We start from the raw sequence: 18101 nt of genomic DNA on the forward strand, positions 1-18101 counted from the left end.
CTACAAGTGATAAATACCTGAGCTTTCAAAGCATATATACATATGCGTAGGTACATCCAAAGCATACACATTTATATTATAATCTACTGATTGAAATAAACAACGAAAAACATAAATAAAAACTTAAAAAATATTACATAATTATTAAACAATATAACGTAACCATTCGATAAGGTTGTTTACTATTTTTTAACTCAAGATTTAAAATATTTCATCATAATTTAACTAACATCTTTTTAAGTTATTACCTACCTACACCATCCACTTTTTAATGAAATAAATGTGATAAAAGCTCTGATTAATTAGCTACACAAACAAATACTAGTACAAGCTCAGTTATGTGCATACCTATAGTAAGAGATTTAATTCATTTCTTTTTATTTTATATATCTAGCTATTCAATTACACCTAACATATTTGGAATAATTCATGTTTTATCATAGTTGTCTCAGGTTGTCTGATAAAAACATGAGATCCGCGTTCGACACAAATAAAATCGGTAACATAAACATTTATTTATATATATATATATATATATATATATATATATATATATATATATATATATATATATTTATATATTATTTATTCAATTAGACTTCTTCTGGAAGCACTTTTAAATCGTCATAACACATTTTAAACATTTACCACCGATTCGGAAAGCAGTAGCTATGCAGAAGAACCGTATTTCGGGATAAAATATCAAATATTTCAGAAAATAGCCAGCATCGGCATAAGATCTGTAATATCGAAGACAGTGTAGATAACATTATAAATTTAGGCATTTCTCGTTTCTGCGTTTTCTAATTAAAATGTCAAGGCAATTTGAATCTACTTTATATAAAAATAAGTCGGGTTTTCCTTCCTGACGCTATAACTCCAGAACGCACGAACCGATTTCCACGGTTTTGCATTCGTTGGAAAGGTTTCGGGCTCCGTGAGGTTTATAGCAAAGAAAAGGTGTCTCTGGTGGCGAAACAGAGTTCGCCGGGTTTGCTAGTTAACAATATTGTAGTCGAACCTGTGAGTCGAACCTTTCACTGATTTAAAATTTATTAAATTAGTGAAAAAAAAAGTCTGTAGTATATTTCCTATTGTATACAATAGGATTGATGATGATGTTATAACATCGAAGAGGGAAACGATTAGTCTCTAAAAAATGGAAGGGAATAGTCCGATAGAAATTTTCGATGAATAACACGAACATAATGTTTGAGTGAGTTTTAATTAATATCCCATCCCATTTCTAGATAAAACAGTCATAGTGCACTAATACATTATTGGATATGATCGTTCATAATATATTATCTACTTTCTGTGTTTTGTTTAGCTTTTGTTTAGTGAGCTTCGTGTTTCGTGAGCATTAATTATTACAGCAAAAATAATTCGTTTAGTTTTGAAAATCGCTACAGTTATTCCTTGACATGTCCAGATGATCATATCGAAACTCCTCAAAGGTCGGGGGTGAGCTAAGGGTGTAGGGGGTTTCAAAGGACCCTTTTTATTTTTGTTCATAAGTCTAAAACTTGCACAAAGCGTCGCGTATAGCATCACGGTTACTTCTAGGAAAATATTCTACATAAAATTTCCTTTCTATTATATTCTAGATTTTTTTTTGTACGGTCGATACTTTAGGAACTACTTACTACAGGGGGAACCTTTTCCTTTCTTAATTGTGTGGATATTTTTGTCGATGTATCGCGCTGCGCGCAGCTACTGGTGCTTGATCTTAACAGACATCTTACTTCTAGGAAAATTTTAGCGAAACAGTATGTCTTAAAAATGGTTGTGCAATAATTTAAAAAATATTATATAAGAACCCGCGTGACAATTCGATAACGTTGTGTTGACTTTTTTTACATTACATCTAGCAATACGTTATTTCATCATCCACTTTTTCATGAAATTAAATTCAAAAATTCAAGTAACGTGGAAGCCCATGTATAGATATGAATAAAACAAGCATATAGTTACATAGATTTGATTTATTTCTTTTTAATTTTATATAGGTACCTATCCTTACATCTATAACATTTATTTGGAATAGTTCAATGTTACGCGGTTGTCTTTAATATAAACACGAGTTCCGCGTCCGACAACAGTATAGTAACATTTCTATACAATGTACAATAGTTCAAATTAGCTACAATTGGCATATCATTTTAATAAACAGTTGTGTTGCATCCGTTGTACGCCAAATGCACACAAGTAATATCGGTAAATATGTATACCATTGTATTGCACTGGTAGTTTTCCCCGACTGTATCGCGACATGAAATATCCAATACTTATTTCAGAAAAATATTCTGTTCACGATCAATTATATCGAAGACAGAGAACCTGAAATATTTTCAAGTGATAACATAATATCGTTCGAATTTAAAAACCATAGTTAGTGAAACAACGCGACTGCAAGTCTTCTATTAGAAGTAGGTATTACTCGTAAATTCGCTCCCAAATTAAAACGTAAAGGCATTTTTAATTAATAATACAGTAGTCGAACCATTTCACGGGTTTAAGATATATTAAATTATTGAAAAGAAAAGAATATCTGTAGTAGGTATATACATATTATTTTTGTATAATATCAAAAAGAGGAACGATTATGTCTCTAAAAATGGAAGAGTATAGTTCGATATAAACCGTTGATGAATAACACGTATGTTACGTTTGAGCGAAAATATTTACATAATGGTGGAGATTGTTCCAGATTATATCCCATTTTTAGATATAACAGCCATATTACACTAACATAATATTGTTGTATATGATCTTTCATATGTATCGTTTCCTGAGCATTTTCAACTTGTAAAATAGGGTGTTTATAAAACAAAACATTAATCACAAATAATAGTTAAGACCTCTGAGAAGGAATCAAGCGAACATATTACTTCATTAACAGGATGTCCTAAAAATGCTTGCATAATAATTTAAGAGATAAAATTATTATACAAGAACAATTTGTTTTCTTAGCGAGCTACTATGTATCAAACAGTACACTATTATTCAAGTGTATACAACATAATGATAATATAAAATACTCGTTGGAAATTATTGAAACGAATCCATTGACTCCATAAGTGTTGATATGAAATTCATTAGTCCTAACGATAATTCGCGAAAAATTGTTATCGAGAACAATCTTCGAAAATTTTAATACAGTCTTTACAATAAACACATGCATATTTAATTGACATAATTTTAGTTATTATAATACAATGTATAATAATAAATATTAGGTATATAAATAATAAGACCTACTACACCAATATCATTCTAAGTTGCCAGTCTCATAAATAGCCCCGCGTAGTTATTCCAATTTATTTAGTGACAAACATACAAACTTCGATGTACCAATACAGTAATAAATAGATAAACACCAAAGAATTTAAACTACAATACCTATAATAACGACATATCAATTCCGATACCAAAGTAGTCTATCTTCTAAAATATGTCTTCAAACATTGGCAATATCGAATACTAATCAATTGCCGTATTTTCTATGTGATATCTGGATTTTATTATTGTAAAAAAATATAAAATTGGATATAATATCGGATAATGGAAGCAATCATTAACTAAATGAAAAGATTATTTTTAAGAATACGAGAAAATTTATGGGGATTCTAAAATAAGTACATGTTACGTAGGAACTATTTAGTATTTAGTAATCTGTCGTATAAGTTTCAATTTAACGAATCTTCACATGTGACCTTTTAATAAGAAGACCTTTATCTCACAGAATTAATAATTAACATGCTAATCTTTTAACGGACTGGGTTACGTATTTTATTTTATCTGTAGGACCTAAATTTTTTAAGTTCCCACCAGAATTGCCCCTAAAATGGTCTCATTACCACTAAATTATATTAAGGAAGATTTTATAGGAATCAGTAAATTGATCGCGCGTTGGAGGTAAGTTTATAACAAGTCATTCTTCTATAGCTGTATGCGTGTTGTCATAGTAGTTAGTAACTTCTTAATAATTTCCATGCCATACAGATTGTACAATAAAAGTAGTATCCGTATCTTCTTATTTTTTATACAAATATTATATTATTAGTATAGACACTTTAAATATTCTTGGTGTATAATATATTCGCTTACTAAAATAATGTCTAGTAATAGTAAACATCGAATTTTGTCATTCAAAAATTTGGCTACTTAAGGTAATTTCCTTAAATATACTAATGTTTTACACAAATGTATTAATTTAACATCGATATATTTCAAAATTTACGAAACTGTATACTGGACACATTGTTTTACATAAACGACATCGAATTACAATGTTATACAAATATATTTTAAACTATTTATTAGACCGTCTAATATTGTCTCAAGAACGCACATCACATCTTACACTATAATTAATAAAATTTCATACAGTATCAACAGATAAATGTGCGCCATTTAGCATTTACCTCAGTAACAATACACCGTTCATGTCCACAATAAATATTCAAACAGCTTAACAAAAATGCGTTTGTTTCGTTCACTTATCCCGAATCAGTCAGCCGATTTACCACGTTCTAACAACGTACCAAGAGAATTAAATACTTTTCTAAAGTTCTTTCCTTCGTATATTGTCCTCAAATACACTGCCCCCCTAGACAAGTGGCTTTCTATTAGCGTAAAGTTCAATAGAATAGATTATGAATGTATGAGATTGACGTAATCAATCGTCGTCGTCGTCGTAATCAAACGTCAATCTCATACATTCATAATCTATTCTATCAAACTTTACGCTAATAGAAAGCCACTTGTCTAGCCCCACTGAACAGTTTATAAAGCACAGCCACATCACTCATTTGTATTTTTTGCACTCCGCATACCGTTCCACATAGTACCGGCGCTAGTCGGTTTTTCGCAAATATCACCAATACTTGTTGCACTTCATGCGGTAGAAGATGGAGAGTCTCCATTTGAGCCGGTTTCATGTGGCCAGCGAGATGAGTTTGCGTCGCTTCATCTTGCGGCCGTATCGTTTCCAGAAGACAACAATGCAGTAGATGATGGCGATGATGGCGAGCAGGGTGAGGGCCTTGGAGGTGAAGGTGGGCGCCTCGTGGTCGGGGCCGGGAGGCTTGGGGGCCACGCCCGCGCCGCGCCACGCGCGGGGCGCCGGCTCTGTGCCTTCCGTCTCTGGGGCACCTGGTGGATTGGACAATATATTGTGAATGAGGATTTAAAGAAAGAAGCAGTTTTTAAGTCTTATGTTGAAGTAAATTAGCGTGGTTCAGCATCGTGAGCAACTAGTGCACGTGCAGCGCCAGGTCTACGTTGTTGTCCAGGACCAATTAATATTGGTATAACTGTGTATTATTATACACAGTTATACAAATAGTCCCTAGGTCGGTTGGATGGTATCTCGGTACGAGTGTCTGTATAACCGATGACGACGTATACTCCGCCTTCAGGGTAACGTGCTGGCGTCGTTGGGCAGCGGCCGCGCGACTCTCGCCCTTACTGCGCACACAATACGTACCGATAGTGCGCGGGTCGGTGGGGTGGTGGCGCGGGGCCAGCGTGCGCGCGGCGGGCGGCGCGTGCACCGGCGCGGCGGCCAGCGCGGGGTGCGCCGCGCACTCGGGCAGCGGCCGCGCGGCGCCGTCCGCGGACAGCACGCGCGAGTACGCGTGCAGGCGACCGCCTTCAGAGCGCCGTGGGAGTTCTGGATAGTAAAATAAATAAATTTAACAATTTTCACACGCGGCATGCTCGGAACGCATACCAAGCTTTCGCTTGGTTTATGGAAACCAGATAACTGATAAAGATACACATTACACATACGATTTTAAATAAATACTTATATAGATCATTAACACTCAGACCCAGAGCAAATATCTATGTTCATCACACAAATATTTGCCCTGGGTGGGAATCAAACCCACGACCTCTGACCAGAGGCGGCTCGCCCTAAGGAGCGCTGGTGCAGTGAACTCCCATAAATAATTATAATAAAATCATACTCCTTAATTTCATTATTAATATTAATTATTACTATTTAAAATCAATCGTAATCATAAAAAACTACTGTCAATACCAATGAATATATCCATCATTCCATACACCTGAATAATACTGTATTATACAGTAACGCGCGAAGCGGAGCGCTCACGATTGCGCTCCAATGAAAAAATATTTAGTACATTTCCTAATACGAAATCCAATAGGAGTGAAAGAGAGGGTTTGCCAGTGCCCTGCGTGCGTGAAACAGAAGATTTTCTATGGAAAAATAGCAAAATTCGGAGCGCCGCTCCCGCAAACGTTGCCGGTTCGTTTTTACCGCCGCGCCCGCGCCTGGGCGCCCGGCCCGTACACAGGACAGCGATTACGCGCGACGTTGCCACTCTCTATATTATAAACAAACACTCAACTCTCGAGTCAACTTCAATGCGCGTGCGTATGCAAATTCGGGAATATTCTAATTAAAATCATAAGATACGTGTTGAAATAGTCTTTAGTTATCAGTATTGTGAGTGTGAAAATGAACAATTATAATGTGGCGTTCATTAAAAACGTTACAAATTCGGCTTGAATTGAAAGCTAAGGGACTGCCACGGCCTGAACTTGACCTTACGCAAAAATGTACGACAAAAACGAAAACATATACCTACGCGTGTGCTTAAATCCGAACAATATTATGTGAAAACACCGTGGTTGTGTAGTTGTGATGAAAGCAACAACAGACATTTACGAATGTCTTGTCGCTTTAAGTTATAGATATTTTTGCACACCAAAAATAAAGACGTATGTATTAATACCTTTATAAGTAATTTTTTTGATAAATGTACTGCTTTACACCATGTATTTTCAGTGTTTTATTTCAAGTGAACACCCATAAAATTTTGTCACGAGCCGCCTCTGCCTCTGACTTGGAAGGCAGGATTACTACCTACTAAGCCAACTGGCCAGCCAAATAATAATACACATGTTAGTGTCGACTGTCAAATGTTAGTGTGATGACGATGTCGATTGTCACTATAGATTTCCGACCGCAGCTTCACTCACGTTTACAAAGAAAATCCCAGATAGTTCCCGATCCTGTGGGATTTCCGGGATTTCGTCATTTTCCCGGGATAAAAAGTAGCCTATGTCCTTTCTCGGGTATCAAAATATCTCCATACCAAATAACATGAAAATTGGTCCAGTAGTTTAGGCGTGATTGAGTAACAGACAGACAGACAGAGTTACTTTCGCATTTATAATATTATAAGTAATAAGTATGGAGAAAGATTTTAACATAAACAAAACAAGAAACATTCGTGAAAAAATGAATTAAAACATTGATAAAACGGATCGTATTCTCACCCGAGGGTATAATATGGACGTCTCGATGCTGTCTCGACGCGGCAGCATCTTGCAGTGAGGAGGGAATATGCCCTCCGAGGGCGTATTGTAGGGCCGCTAGTAGCAACCAGTGGCAAGGTCGGGCTGACCCGCTCTCGAGGCAAGAGGAGTCACCGTATACTACTAGTCGACCCGCCTGTTGGTTAATAAATGTTAATAATAGTACAAGATACAACGTTAAAATATATCCACGACTCGTGATCGTGGCACTTATATTGGAGAAGCAGTATTAAACTGAAAACACCCCAGCTCTTATATGTCCCTTCAAAAAGCATTCGATTCGATTCGATTGTCGAAAGCTTTTTGAAGGGACAATTAGAACTCTACAATGAAGGTATCTTTATTTCAAGATTGATCCTGAACTTGGTTGGCCCACAAAATTATGAAGTGTTTAGAGGTGACATCTACGTTCTTTATACCAAAATATATTTCCATAGAAACATTAACAATCTAAGAATAGTATTAATGTGACTCACTTTGGGTATTTTATCCATAGTGTCATTATTGTAGTCTTTAGTTTCACCGTCCGTTTGCAACAGGCCCAGGATCGGCACATCAACTGTCGGCACGTTAGACCCCGTGTGCCCGCTCGCTTTGCCTCCAGACATTATCTGGGGAAAATAATTATGTACTATAAAAAATTAAGTTAAAGAATTATAGAATTCAAACTAGCTGGTGCGTTGTGCGCGGGCTGCAAGCAGCCCGCGAGCCCCTTTTGCCCCTGGGTTGAAGCAATAGGGCAGTCATTTGCAAATGCATTCGAATTTCCTGTCCATTTGTTACATCTGCTAACAGCGATTCTACAGTCAGTCGGTAATGCTTATAAATTCCCCATTCAAGTATTTTCCACTCCGGGAGGCTGTCCACCTTCGAGAGTGCGTGGTGCGCGGGCTGCAAGCAGCCCGCGAGCCCCTTTTGCCCCTGGGTTGAAGCAATAGGGCAGTCATTTGCAAATGCATTCGAATTTCCTGTCCATTTGTTACATCTGCTAACAGCGATTCTACAGTCAGTCGGTAATGCTTATAAATTCCCCATTCAAGTATTTTCCACTCCGGGAGGCTGTCCACCTTCGAGGGTGCGTGGTGCGCGGGCTGCAAGCAGCCCGCGAAGCATCCCAGGGAAGAAATCTTCAGTCAGTTGAAAATGCATAAAAATTCCCCGTCAATTTATTAATATCTGCTAACAGCGATTCCACAGTCAATCGGAAGTGCTTATAAATTTCCCATTCAAATATTTTCTATTCCGGGGGGCTGTATACCTTCGAGGGTGCGTGGTGCGCGAGCTGCTTGCAGCTCGCGGCTCATCCCAGGACAGAAATCTTCAGTCATTTGAAAATGCATTTGAATTTCCTGTCCATTTGTTACATCTACTAACAGCGATTCTACAGTCAATCGAAACTGTTTATAAATTACTTATTCAAATATTGGTTAAATTCTTGAAACGTGATCCCCGAATTTCATCATTTTGAGGTGTCTAATCGATAGCGGGCAGTGACTTTTCATAATAAACTGTTAAAGAGTTTACTTAACACGCTCGTCGCTTCGCTCCTCGCTACCTATTTGAATATTTACGCTGGCCTCTGACGTGATTTGCTCGCTTCGCTCGCTTGGCTAGTGCGGTAGTTCAAAAGTAACCTAACTCGCTCGTCGCTTCGCTCCTCGCTACTTCTTTGAGTATTTACGCCGGCCGCTGACGTGACTTGCTCGCTTCGCTCGCTTGGCTAGTGCGGTAGTTCAAAAGTTAACCTAACTGGCTCGTCGCTTCGCTCCTCGCTACTTCTTTGAATATTTACGGCGGCCGCTGACGTGACTTGCTCGCTTCGCTCGCTTGGCTAGTGCGGTAGTTCAAAAGTAACCTAACTCGCTCGTCGCTTCGCTCCTCGCTACTTCTTTGAATATTTACGCAGGCCGCTGACGTGACTTGCTCGCTTCGCTCGCTTGGCTAGTGCGGTAGTTCAAAAGTTAACCTAACTCGCTCGTCGCTTCGCTCCTCGCTACTTCTTTGAATATTTACGCCGGCCGCTGACGTGACTTGCTCGCTTCGCTCGCTTGGCTAGTGCAGTAGTTCAAAAGTTTACCTAACTCGCTCGTCGCTTCGCTCATCGCTACTTCTTTGAATATTTACGCCAGCCGCTGCCGTGATTCGCTCGCTTCGCTCGCTTGGCTCGTGCGGTAGTTCAAAAGTTAATAAATATTTTCTACTCCGGGAGGCTGTCGACCTTCGTGGTTGCGCGGTGCGCGGGCAGCAAGCAGCCCGCGGCGCCGTCTTTTGCCGTTGCTATTCAATTACCCTTCCTACTATGGAAATTTCCATACAAAATTTTCTAAAAAAAAAATTTCGCTTTTTACCAAAAATTTTTATATGCCTGGAAGCGGACCAGGTTTTGAAACATTTTTTACTTCGGCGACCCCGACCTACCTGCCACTGGTTCAGAGAGCCGTTGAATTTCGTGATGTATGGAAAATGGAAACCGAGGGTCGGAGAGAAATTCTGAGTATACAGTATTGTAAATCTGGCCGATTAGAGCACAGAAGTCAATTTTCAGACCGATCGTAAAGTAACCGGCGCCACCATCTTGCTTTGAAAAATTGGCCATTTTTGAAAAAAAAATTGCGTCCAATTTGAAATTTCTCGATTGCCCTGGTAGTGCCCCATGTTTCTGATCATTTTTTAGTTCTACACCCCCCACCTATCTGGCGCCGTTTCGGAGAGCCGTCGAATTTCACGTTGTATGAAACTCGGAAACCAGCGGTGAAAACTCGATTATGAGTATGCCAACTTAATGTGCGGCTCGATTAAAGCCCCTGTGCCAAGTTTGAGCGCGATCGGACCAGCGATGGCCATTTTAGCATTTGTATGGCGGCGGCCATTTTTTCCGCCATTTTGATTTTTTTTCACTATCTGTGGTAATTGCTCGAGGTCTACTCCAAGTTTAGTTCGAGCACCCCAGATGCAGCTGCTACCGTTTGCGCAGGCCGTTGACCGTCTTCGAGAGATGAGGGAAAGTTTAAGATTTCGTATTTTTCTGGATATCCTGGGAGCTGGGCGAGTATGAATGCATCATTGGTGTATTTCTCCGTTGCGCCACCTCGTCTAAATTTACGTTTTTATGTTTGCGCCAAAAATGGAAAAATTCCAAAATCGGGCGACCCACTATGGCTCCCTGGTAGCGTCCCAGGGTGGTGATCATTTTTAGTTCCGGGACCCCCCACCCAACTCGCACCGTTTCCGCGGGCCGTTGGATTTTACGTTGTATGGAAGTCGGAAACTGGGGCCCGGAGCCACTCGAACGGGGCACCGATCGATTCGCCGGCTCGAACAGAGCACGTGTGCCAAATTTGAGACGTAAGGATTCATAAACGGCAATTTTGGCAAAGTACGGCGGCCATCTTGTTTTCGCGAAAATCCCCATTTTTCCACCACCCCTGGTAATCGCCACCAGTTCTGAGCATTTTTTGTTCAGACACCCCCCCTCCAGGTATCACCGTTTTTGCGCACCTCCAGGGGTCCACTCGGTTTTCGAAGATGATCGAGATCGCTATATTTTTCCTCTGGTCGCTCAGCGCACCTCTACACGATCACGTCGTTATCCCCCCCACTTTCCGCGTAGTTTCCGAGAAAAGCGATGTCAGTCAGTCAGTGAGTGAGTGGTAGTGTAGCTTTATATATTATAACTAGCTGGTGCGTTGTGCGCGGGCTGCAAGCAGCCCGCGAGCCCCTTTTGCCCCTGGGTTGAAGCAATAGGGCAGTCATTTGAAAATGCATCAAAATCCCCCGTCAATTTGTTATTATTTGCCAACAGCGATTCCACAGTCAATCGGAAGTGCTTATAAATTCCCAATTCAAATATTTTCTATTTTGAAATGCTGTCGACCTTCGAGGGTAGGTGGTGCGCGGGCTGCAAGCAGCCCGCGAGCCTCTTTTGCCTCTGGGTTGAAGCAATAGGAAAGTCATTTGAAAATGCATTCGAATTTCCTGTCCATTTGTTACATCTGCTAACAGCGATTCTACAGTCAGTCGGTAATGCTTATAAATTCTCCATTCAAGTATTTTCCACTTCGGGAGGCTGCCCACCTTCGAGGGTGCGTGGTGCGCGGGCTGCAAGCAGCCCGCGAAGCATCCCAGGGCAGAAATCTTCAGTCAGTTGAAAATGCATAAAAATTCCCCGTCAATTTGTTAATATCTGCTAACAGCGATTCCACAGTCAATCGGAAGTGCTTATAAATTTCCCATTCAAATATTTTCTATTCCGGGGGGCTGTATACCTTCGAGGGTGCGTGGTGCGCGAGCTGCAAGCAGCTCGCGGCTCATCCCAGGGCAGGAATCTTCAGTCATTTGAAAATGCATTTGAATTTCCTGTCCATTTGTTACATCTGCTAACAGCGATTCTACAGTCAGTCGAAACTGTTTATAAATTACTTATTCAAATATTGGTTAAATTCTTGAAACGTGATCCCCGAATTTCATCATTTTGAGGTGTCTAATCGATAGTGGGCAGTGACTTTTCATAATAAACTGTTAAAGAGTTTACTTAACACGCTCGTCGCTTCGCTCCTCGCTACCTATTTGAATATTTACGCCGGCCACTGACGTGACTTGCTCGCTTCGCTCGCTTGGCTAGTGCGGTAGTTCAAAAGTAACCTAACTCGCTCGTCGCTTCGCTCCTCGCTACTTCTTTGAGTATTTACGCCGGCCGCTGACGTGACTTGCTCGCTTCGCTCGCTTGGCTAGTGCGGTAGTTCAAAAGTAACCTAACTCACTCGTCGCTTCGCTCCTCGCTACTTCTTTGAATATTTACGCAGGCCGCTGACGTGACTTGCTCGCTTCGCTCGCTTGGCTAGTGCGGTAGTTCAAAAGTTAACCTAACTCGCTCGTCGCTTCGCTCCTCGCTACTTCTTTGAATATTTACGCAGGCCGCTGACGTGACTTGCTCGCTTCGCTCGCTTGGCTAGTGCGGTAGTTCAAAAGTAACCTAACTCGCTCGTCGCTTTGCTCCTCGCTACTTCTTTGAGTATTTACGCCGGCCGCTGACGTGACTTGCTCGCTTCGCTCGCTTGGCTAGTGCGGTAGTTCAAAAGTTAACCTAACTCGCTCGTCGCTTTGCTCCTCGCTACCTATTTGAATATTTACGCCAGCCGCTGCCGTGATTCGCTCGCTTCGCTCGCTTGGCTCGTGTGGTAGTTCAAAAGTTAATAAATATTTTCTACTGCGGGAGGCTGTCGACCTTCGAGGTTGCGCGGTGCGCGGGCAGCAAGCAGCCCGCGGCGCCGTCTTTTGCCGTTGCTATTCAATTACCCTTCCTACTATGGAAATTTCCATACAAAATTTTCGAAAAAAAAATTTCGCTTTTTACCAAAAATTTTTATATGCCTGGAAGCGGACCAGGTTTTGAAGCATTTTTTACTTCGGCGACCCCGACCTACCTGCCACCGGTTCAGAGAGCCGTTGAATTACGTGATGTATGGAAAATGGAAACCGGGGGTCGGAGAGAAATTCTGAGTATGCAGTTTTGTAAATATGGCCGATAAGAGCACAAAAGTCAATTTTTAGACCCATCGTAAAGTAACCGGCGCCACCATCTTGCTTTGAAAAATTAGCCGTTTTTGAAAAAAAAATGGCGTCCAATTTGAAATTTCTCCATTGCCCTGGTAGCGCCCCATCTTCCTGATCATTTTATAGTTCTACACCCCCCACCTATCTCGCGCCGTTTCGGAGAGCCGTCGAATTTCGCGTTGTATGGAACTCGGAAACCAGCGGTGGAAATTCAATTATGAGTATCCCACCTTAATGTGCGGCTCGATTAAAGCCCCTGTGCCAAGTTTCAGCGCAATCGGACCAGCGATGGCCGTTTTAGAATTTGTATGGCGGCGGCCATTTTTTCCGCCATTTTGAATTTTTTTTACTATCTGTGGTAATTGCTCGAAGTCTACTCCAAGTTTAGTTGGAGCACCCCAGATGTAGCTGCTACCGTTTGCGCGGGCCGTTGACCGTCTCCGCGGGCTGTGAGAAAGTTTAAGATTTCGTATTTTTCTGGATATCCTGGGAGCTGGGCGAGTACGAATGCATCACTGGTGTATTTCTCCGTTGCGCCAACTCGTCTAAATTTACGTTTTTATGTTTGCGCCAAAAATGGAAAAATTCCAAAATCGAGCGACCCACTATGGCTCCCTGGTAGCGTCCCAGGGTGGTGATCATTTTTAGTTCCGAGACCCCCCACTCAACTCGCACCGTTTCCGCGGGCCGTTGGATTTTACGTTGTATGGAAGTCGGAAACGGGAGCCCGGAGCCACTCGAACGGGGCACCGATCGATTCGCCGGCTCAAACAGAGCACGTGTGCCAAATTTGAGACGTAAGGATTCATAAACGGCGATTTTGGCAAAGTACGGCGGCCATCTTGTTTTCGCGAAAATCCCCATTTTTCCACCTCCCCTGGTAATCGCCACCAGTTCCGAGCATTTTTTGTTCAGACATCCCCCCTCCAGGTATCACCGTTTTTGCGCACCTCCAGGGGTCCACTCGGTTTTCGAAGGTGATCGAGATCGCTATATTTTTCCTCTGGTCACTCGGCGCACCGCTACACGATCACGTCGTTATCCCCCCCACTTTCCCCGTAGTTTCCGAGAAAACCGATGTCAGTCAGTGAGTCAGTGGTAGTGTAGCTTTATATATATATGACTAGCTGGTGCGTTGTGCGCGGGCTGCAAGCAGCCCGCGAGCCCTTTTGCCCCTGGGTTGAAGCAATAGGGCAGTCATTTGAAAATGCATTCGAATTTTCTGTCCATTTGTTACATCTGCTAACAGCGAATCTACAGTCAGTCGGTAATGCTTATAAATTCCCCATTCAAGTATTTTCCACTCCGGGAGGCTTTCCACCTTCGAGGGAGCGTGGTGCGGAAGCATCCCAGGGCAGAAATCTTCAGTCATTTGAAAATGCATTAAAATTCCCCGTCAATTTGTTATTATCTGCTAACAGCGATTCCACAGTCAATAGGAATGTGCTTATAAATTTCCTATTCAAATATTTTCTATTCCGGGGGGCTGTCCACCCTCGAGGGTACGTGGTGCGCGAGCTGCAAGCAGCTCGCGGCTCATCCAAGGGCAGAAATCTTCAGTCATTTGAAAATGCATTCGAATTTCCTGTCCATTTGTTACATCTGCTAACAGCGATTCTACAGTCAGTCGAAACTGCTTATAAATTACTTATTCAAATATTGGTTAAATTTTTGAAACGTGATCCCGAATTTCATTTATTTGAGGTGTCTTATCAATAGCGGTGACTTTTCATAATAAACTGTTCAAGACAATAAATGTGTGAAGATGTATAAAACATATTGAAAACTTCAAGTCTTTTTAGTAGCGTCGTTCAAAATCAAATTCATTATGCTTTCGGCACTAAAAATATCTAAATGCAAGGCCATAGGACTACAGTAAAAGGGTGTATCGAATAAGATATCGTTACACTATAAAAATAACTACTTTAGAAAAACCGACTTCAAAAACGGAAAAGTAAAAATAATTAATTACTACATAATATTATTTAGTTGTGTTATTCACTATATAGGTTTGAAGTCGGTGCCAATCACTAAGCACTTATTAAACTACGCTATTTTTTGATACAAGAACTACGATTATTTCGATACAAGAACTACCTACTTGCAATTCAATTACATTATTCGCAACATTGGCTATTTTCGATATAAAAACTACACTACTCTTGGTGTAAGTCCTACGCTTATAAATCATCTCATTCACTCAATAAATGTGTGAAGATGTGTATTACGTATTGAAAACTTCATTAGTAGCTTCGTTTAAAATCAAATTCAGTATGCTTTCGGCACTAAAAATAAGAACCTACTTTTCCGTTTTTGAAGTCGGTTTTTTTAATGTAGTCTTAATAGTTTTTAACCTACGTAGTTTTTTTGTTTGACTGGGAATCGCTCTAAAGTCGCTTCTGTTCAAGAGTTTACTTAACACGCTCGTCGCTTCGCTCCTCGCTACCTATTTGAATATTTACGCCGGCCGCTGACGTGAATTGCTCGCTTCGCTCGCTTGGCTAGTGCGGTAGTTCAAAAGTTAACCTAACTCGCTCGTCGCTTCGCTCCTCGCTACTTCTTTGAATATTTACGCCGGCCGCTGACGTGATTGGCTCGCTTCGCTCGCTTGGCTAGTGCGGTAGTTCAAAAGTTAACCTAACTCGCTCGTCGCTTCGCTCCTCGCTACTTCTTTGAATATTTACGCCGGCCGCTGACGTGACTGGCTCGCTTCGCTCGCTTGGCTAGTGCGGTAGTTCAAAAGTTAACCTAACTCGCTCGTCGCTTCGCTCCTCGCTACCAATTTGAATATTTACGCCAGCCGCTGCCGTGATTCGCTCGCTTCGCTCGCTTGGCTCGTGCGGTAGTTCAAAAGTTAATAAATATTTTCTACTCCGGGAGGCTGTCGACCTTCGAGGTTGCGCGGTGCGCGGGCAGCAAGCAGCCCGCGGCGCCGTCTTTTGCCGTTGCTATTCAATTACCCTTCCTACTGTGAAAATTTCCATACAAAATTTTCGAAAAAAAAAATTTCGCTTTTTAACAAAAAAATTTATATGCCTGGAAGCGGACCAGGTTTTGAAGCATTTTTTACTTCGGCGACCCCGACCTAAGTGCCACCGGTTTAGAGAGCCATTGAATTTCGTGATATATGGAAAATGGAAACCAGGGGTCGGAAAGAGATTCTGAGTATGCAGTTTTATAAATATGGCCGATAAAAGCACAAAAGTCAATTTTTAGACCCATCGTAAAGTAACCGGCGCCACCATCTTGCTTTGAAAAATTGGCCGTTTTTGAAAAAAAAATGTCGTCCAATTTGAAATTTCTCAATTGCCCTGGTAGCGCCCCATCTTTCTGATCATTTTATAGTTCTACACCCCCCACCTATCTCGCGCCGTTTCGGAGAGCCGTCGAATTTTGCGTTGTATGGAACTCGGAAACCAGCGGTGGGAATTCAATTATGAGTATCCCACTTTAATGTGCGGCTTGATTAAAGCCCCTGTGCCAAGTTTCAGCGCGATCGGCCCAGCAATGGCCGTTTTAGCATTTGTATGGCGGCGGCCATTTTTTCCGCCATTTTGAATTTTTTTCACTATCTGTGGTAATTGCTCGAGGTCTACTACAAGTTTAGTTTGAGCACCCCAGATGTAGCTGCTACCGTTTGCGCGGGCCGTTGACCGTCTTCGAGAGATGAGGGAAAGTTTAAGATTTCGTATTTTTCTGGATATCCTGGGAGCTGGGCGAGTACGAATGCATCATTGGTGTATTTCTCCGTTGCGCCACCTCGTCTAAATTTACGTTTTTATGTTTGCGCCAAAAATGGAAAAATTCCAAAATCGAGCGACCCACTACGGCTCCCTGGTAGCGTCCCAGGGTGGTGATCATTTTTAGTTCCGGGACCCCCCACCCAACTCGCACCGTTTCCGCGGGCCGTTGGATTTTGCGTTGTATGAAAGTTGGAAACTGGGGCCCGGAGCCACTCGAACGGGGCACCGATCGATTCGCCGGCTCGAACAGAGCACGTGTGCCAAATTTGAGACGTAAGGATTCATAAACGGCGATTTTGGCAAAGTACGGCGGCCATCTTGTTTTCGCGAAAATCCCCATTTTTCCACCCCCCCTGGTAATCGCCACCAGTTCTGAGCATTTTTTGTTCAGACACCCCCCCTCCAGGTGTCACCGTTTCTGCGCACCTCCAGGGGTCCACTCGGTTTTCGAAGATGATCGAGATCGCTATATTTTTCCTCTGGTCGCTCGGCGAACCTCTACACGTTCACGTCGTTATCCCCCCCACTTTCCGCGTAGTTTCCGAGAAAAGCGATGTCAGTGAGTGAGTGAGTGGTAGTGTAGCTTTATATATTATAACTAGCTGGTGCGTTGTGCGCGGGCTGCAAGCAGCCCGCGAGCCCTTTTGCCCCTGGGTTGAAGCAATAGGGCAGTCATTTGAAAATGCATTCGAATTTTCTGTCCATTTGTTACATCTGCTAACAGCGAATCTACAGTCAGTCGGTAATGCTTATAAATTCCCCATTCAAGTATTTTCCACTCCGGGAGGCTTTCCACCTTCGAGGGAGCGTGGTGCGGAAGCATCCCAGGGCAGAAATCTTCAGTCATTTGAAAATGCATTAAAATTCCCCGTCAATTTGTTATTATCTGCTAACAGCGATTCCACAGTCAATAGGAATGTGCTTATAAATTTCCTATTCAAATATTTTCTATTCCGGGGGGCTGTCCACCCTCGAGGGTACGTGGTGCGCGAGCTGCAAGCAGCTCGCGGCTCATCCAAGGGCAGAAATCTTCAGTCATTTGAAAATGCATTCGAATTTCCTGTCCATTTGTTACATCTGCTAACAGCGATTCTACAGTCAGTCGAAACTGCTTATAAATTACTTATTCAAATATTGGTTAAATTTTTGAAACGTGATCCCGAATTTCATTTATTTGAGGTGTCTTATCAATAGCGGTGACTTTTCATAATAAACTGTTCAAGACAATAAATGTGTGAAGATGTATAAAACATATTGAAAACTTCAAGTCTTTTTAGTAGCGTCGTTCAAAATCAAATTCATTATGCTTTCGGCACTAAAAATATCTAAATGCAAGGCCATAGGACTACAGTAAAAGGGTGTATCGAATAAGATATCGTTACACTATAAAAATAACTACTTTAGAAAAACCGACTTCAAAAACGGAAAAGTAAAAATAATTAATTACTA

The 18101-nt window shown here is 41.6% G+C and overlaps 1 protein-coding gene across 1 annotated transcript in view; it reads right to left on the minus strand.

Annotated features, from left to right (window-relative positions):
• Positions 1-1967: 1967 nt before the first annotated feature.
• The window catches only part of S1P (membrane-bound transcription factor site-1 protease), a 60538-nt gene continuing 44404 nt past the window's right edge, over positions 1968-18101 (minus strand). The window contains exons 17-20 of the mRNA XM_090104946.1: positions 7833-7967; positions 7318-7492; positions 5492-5677; positions 1968-5157 (exon numbers count right to left, since the gene is read on the minus strand). Coding sequence (XP_089961072.1) covers positions 4940-5157; positions 5492-5677; positions 7318-7492; positions 7833-7967 — 714 coding nt within the window. The 3' untranslated portion in view covers positions 1968-4939. The remainder of the gene's footprint in view (positions 5158-5491; positions 5678-7317; positions 7493-7832; positions 7968-18101) is intronic.

The sequence above is a fragment of the Colias eurytheme genome, chromosome 1, assembly GCF_061535395.1.
Source record: "Colias eurytheme isolate Ceu_HAF_F1 chromosome 1, ilColEury1 Martin Lab GWU primary, whole genome shotgun sequence".
NCBI classification, from domain to species: Eukaryota; Metazoa; Arthropoda; class Insecta; order Lepidoptera; family Pieridae; genus Colias; species Colias eurytheme.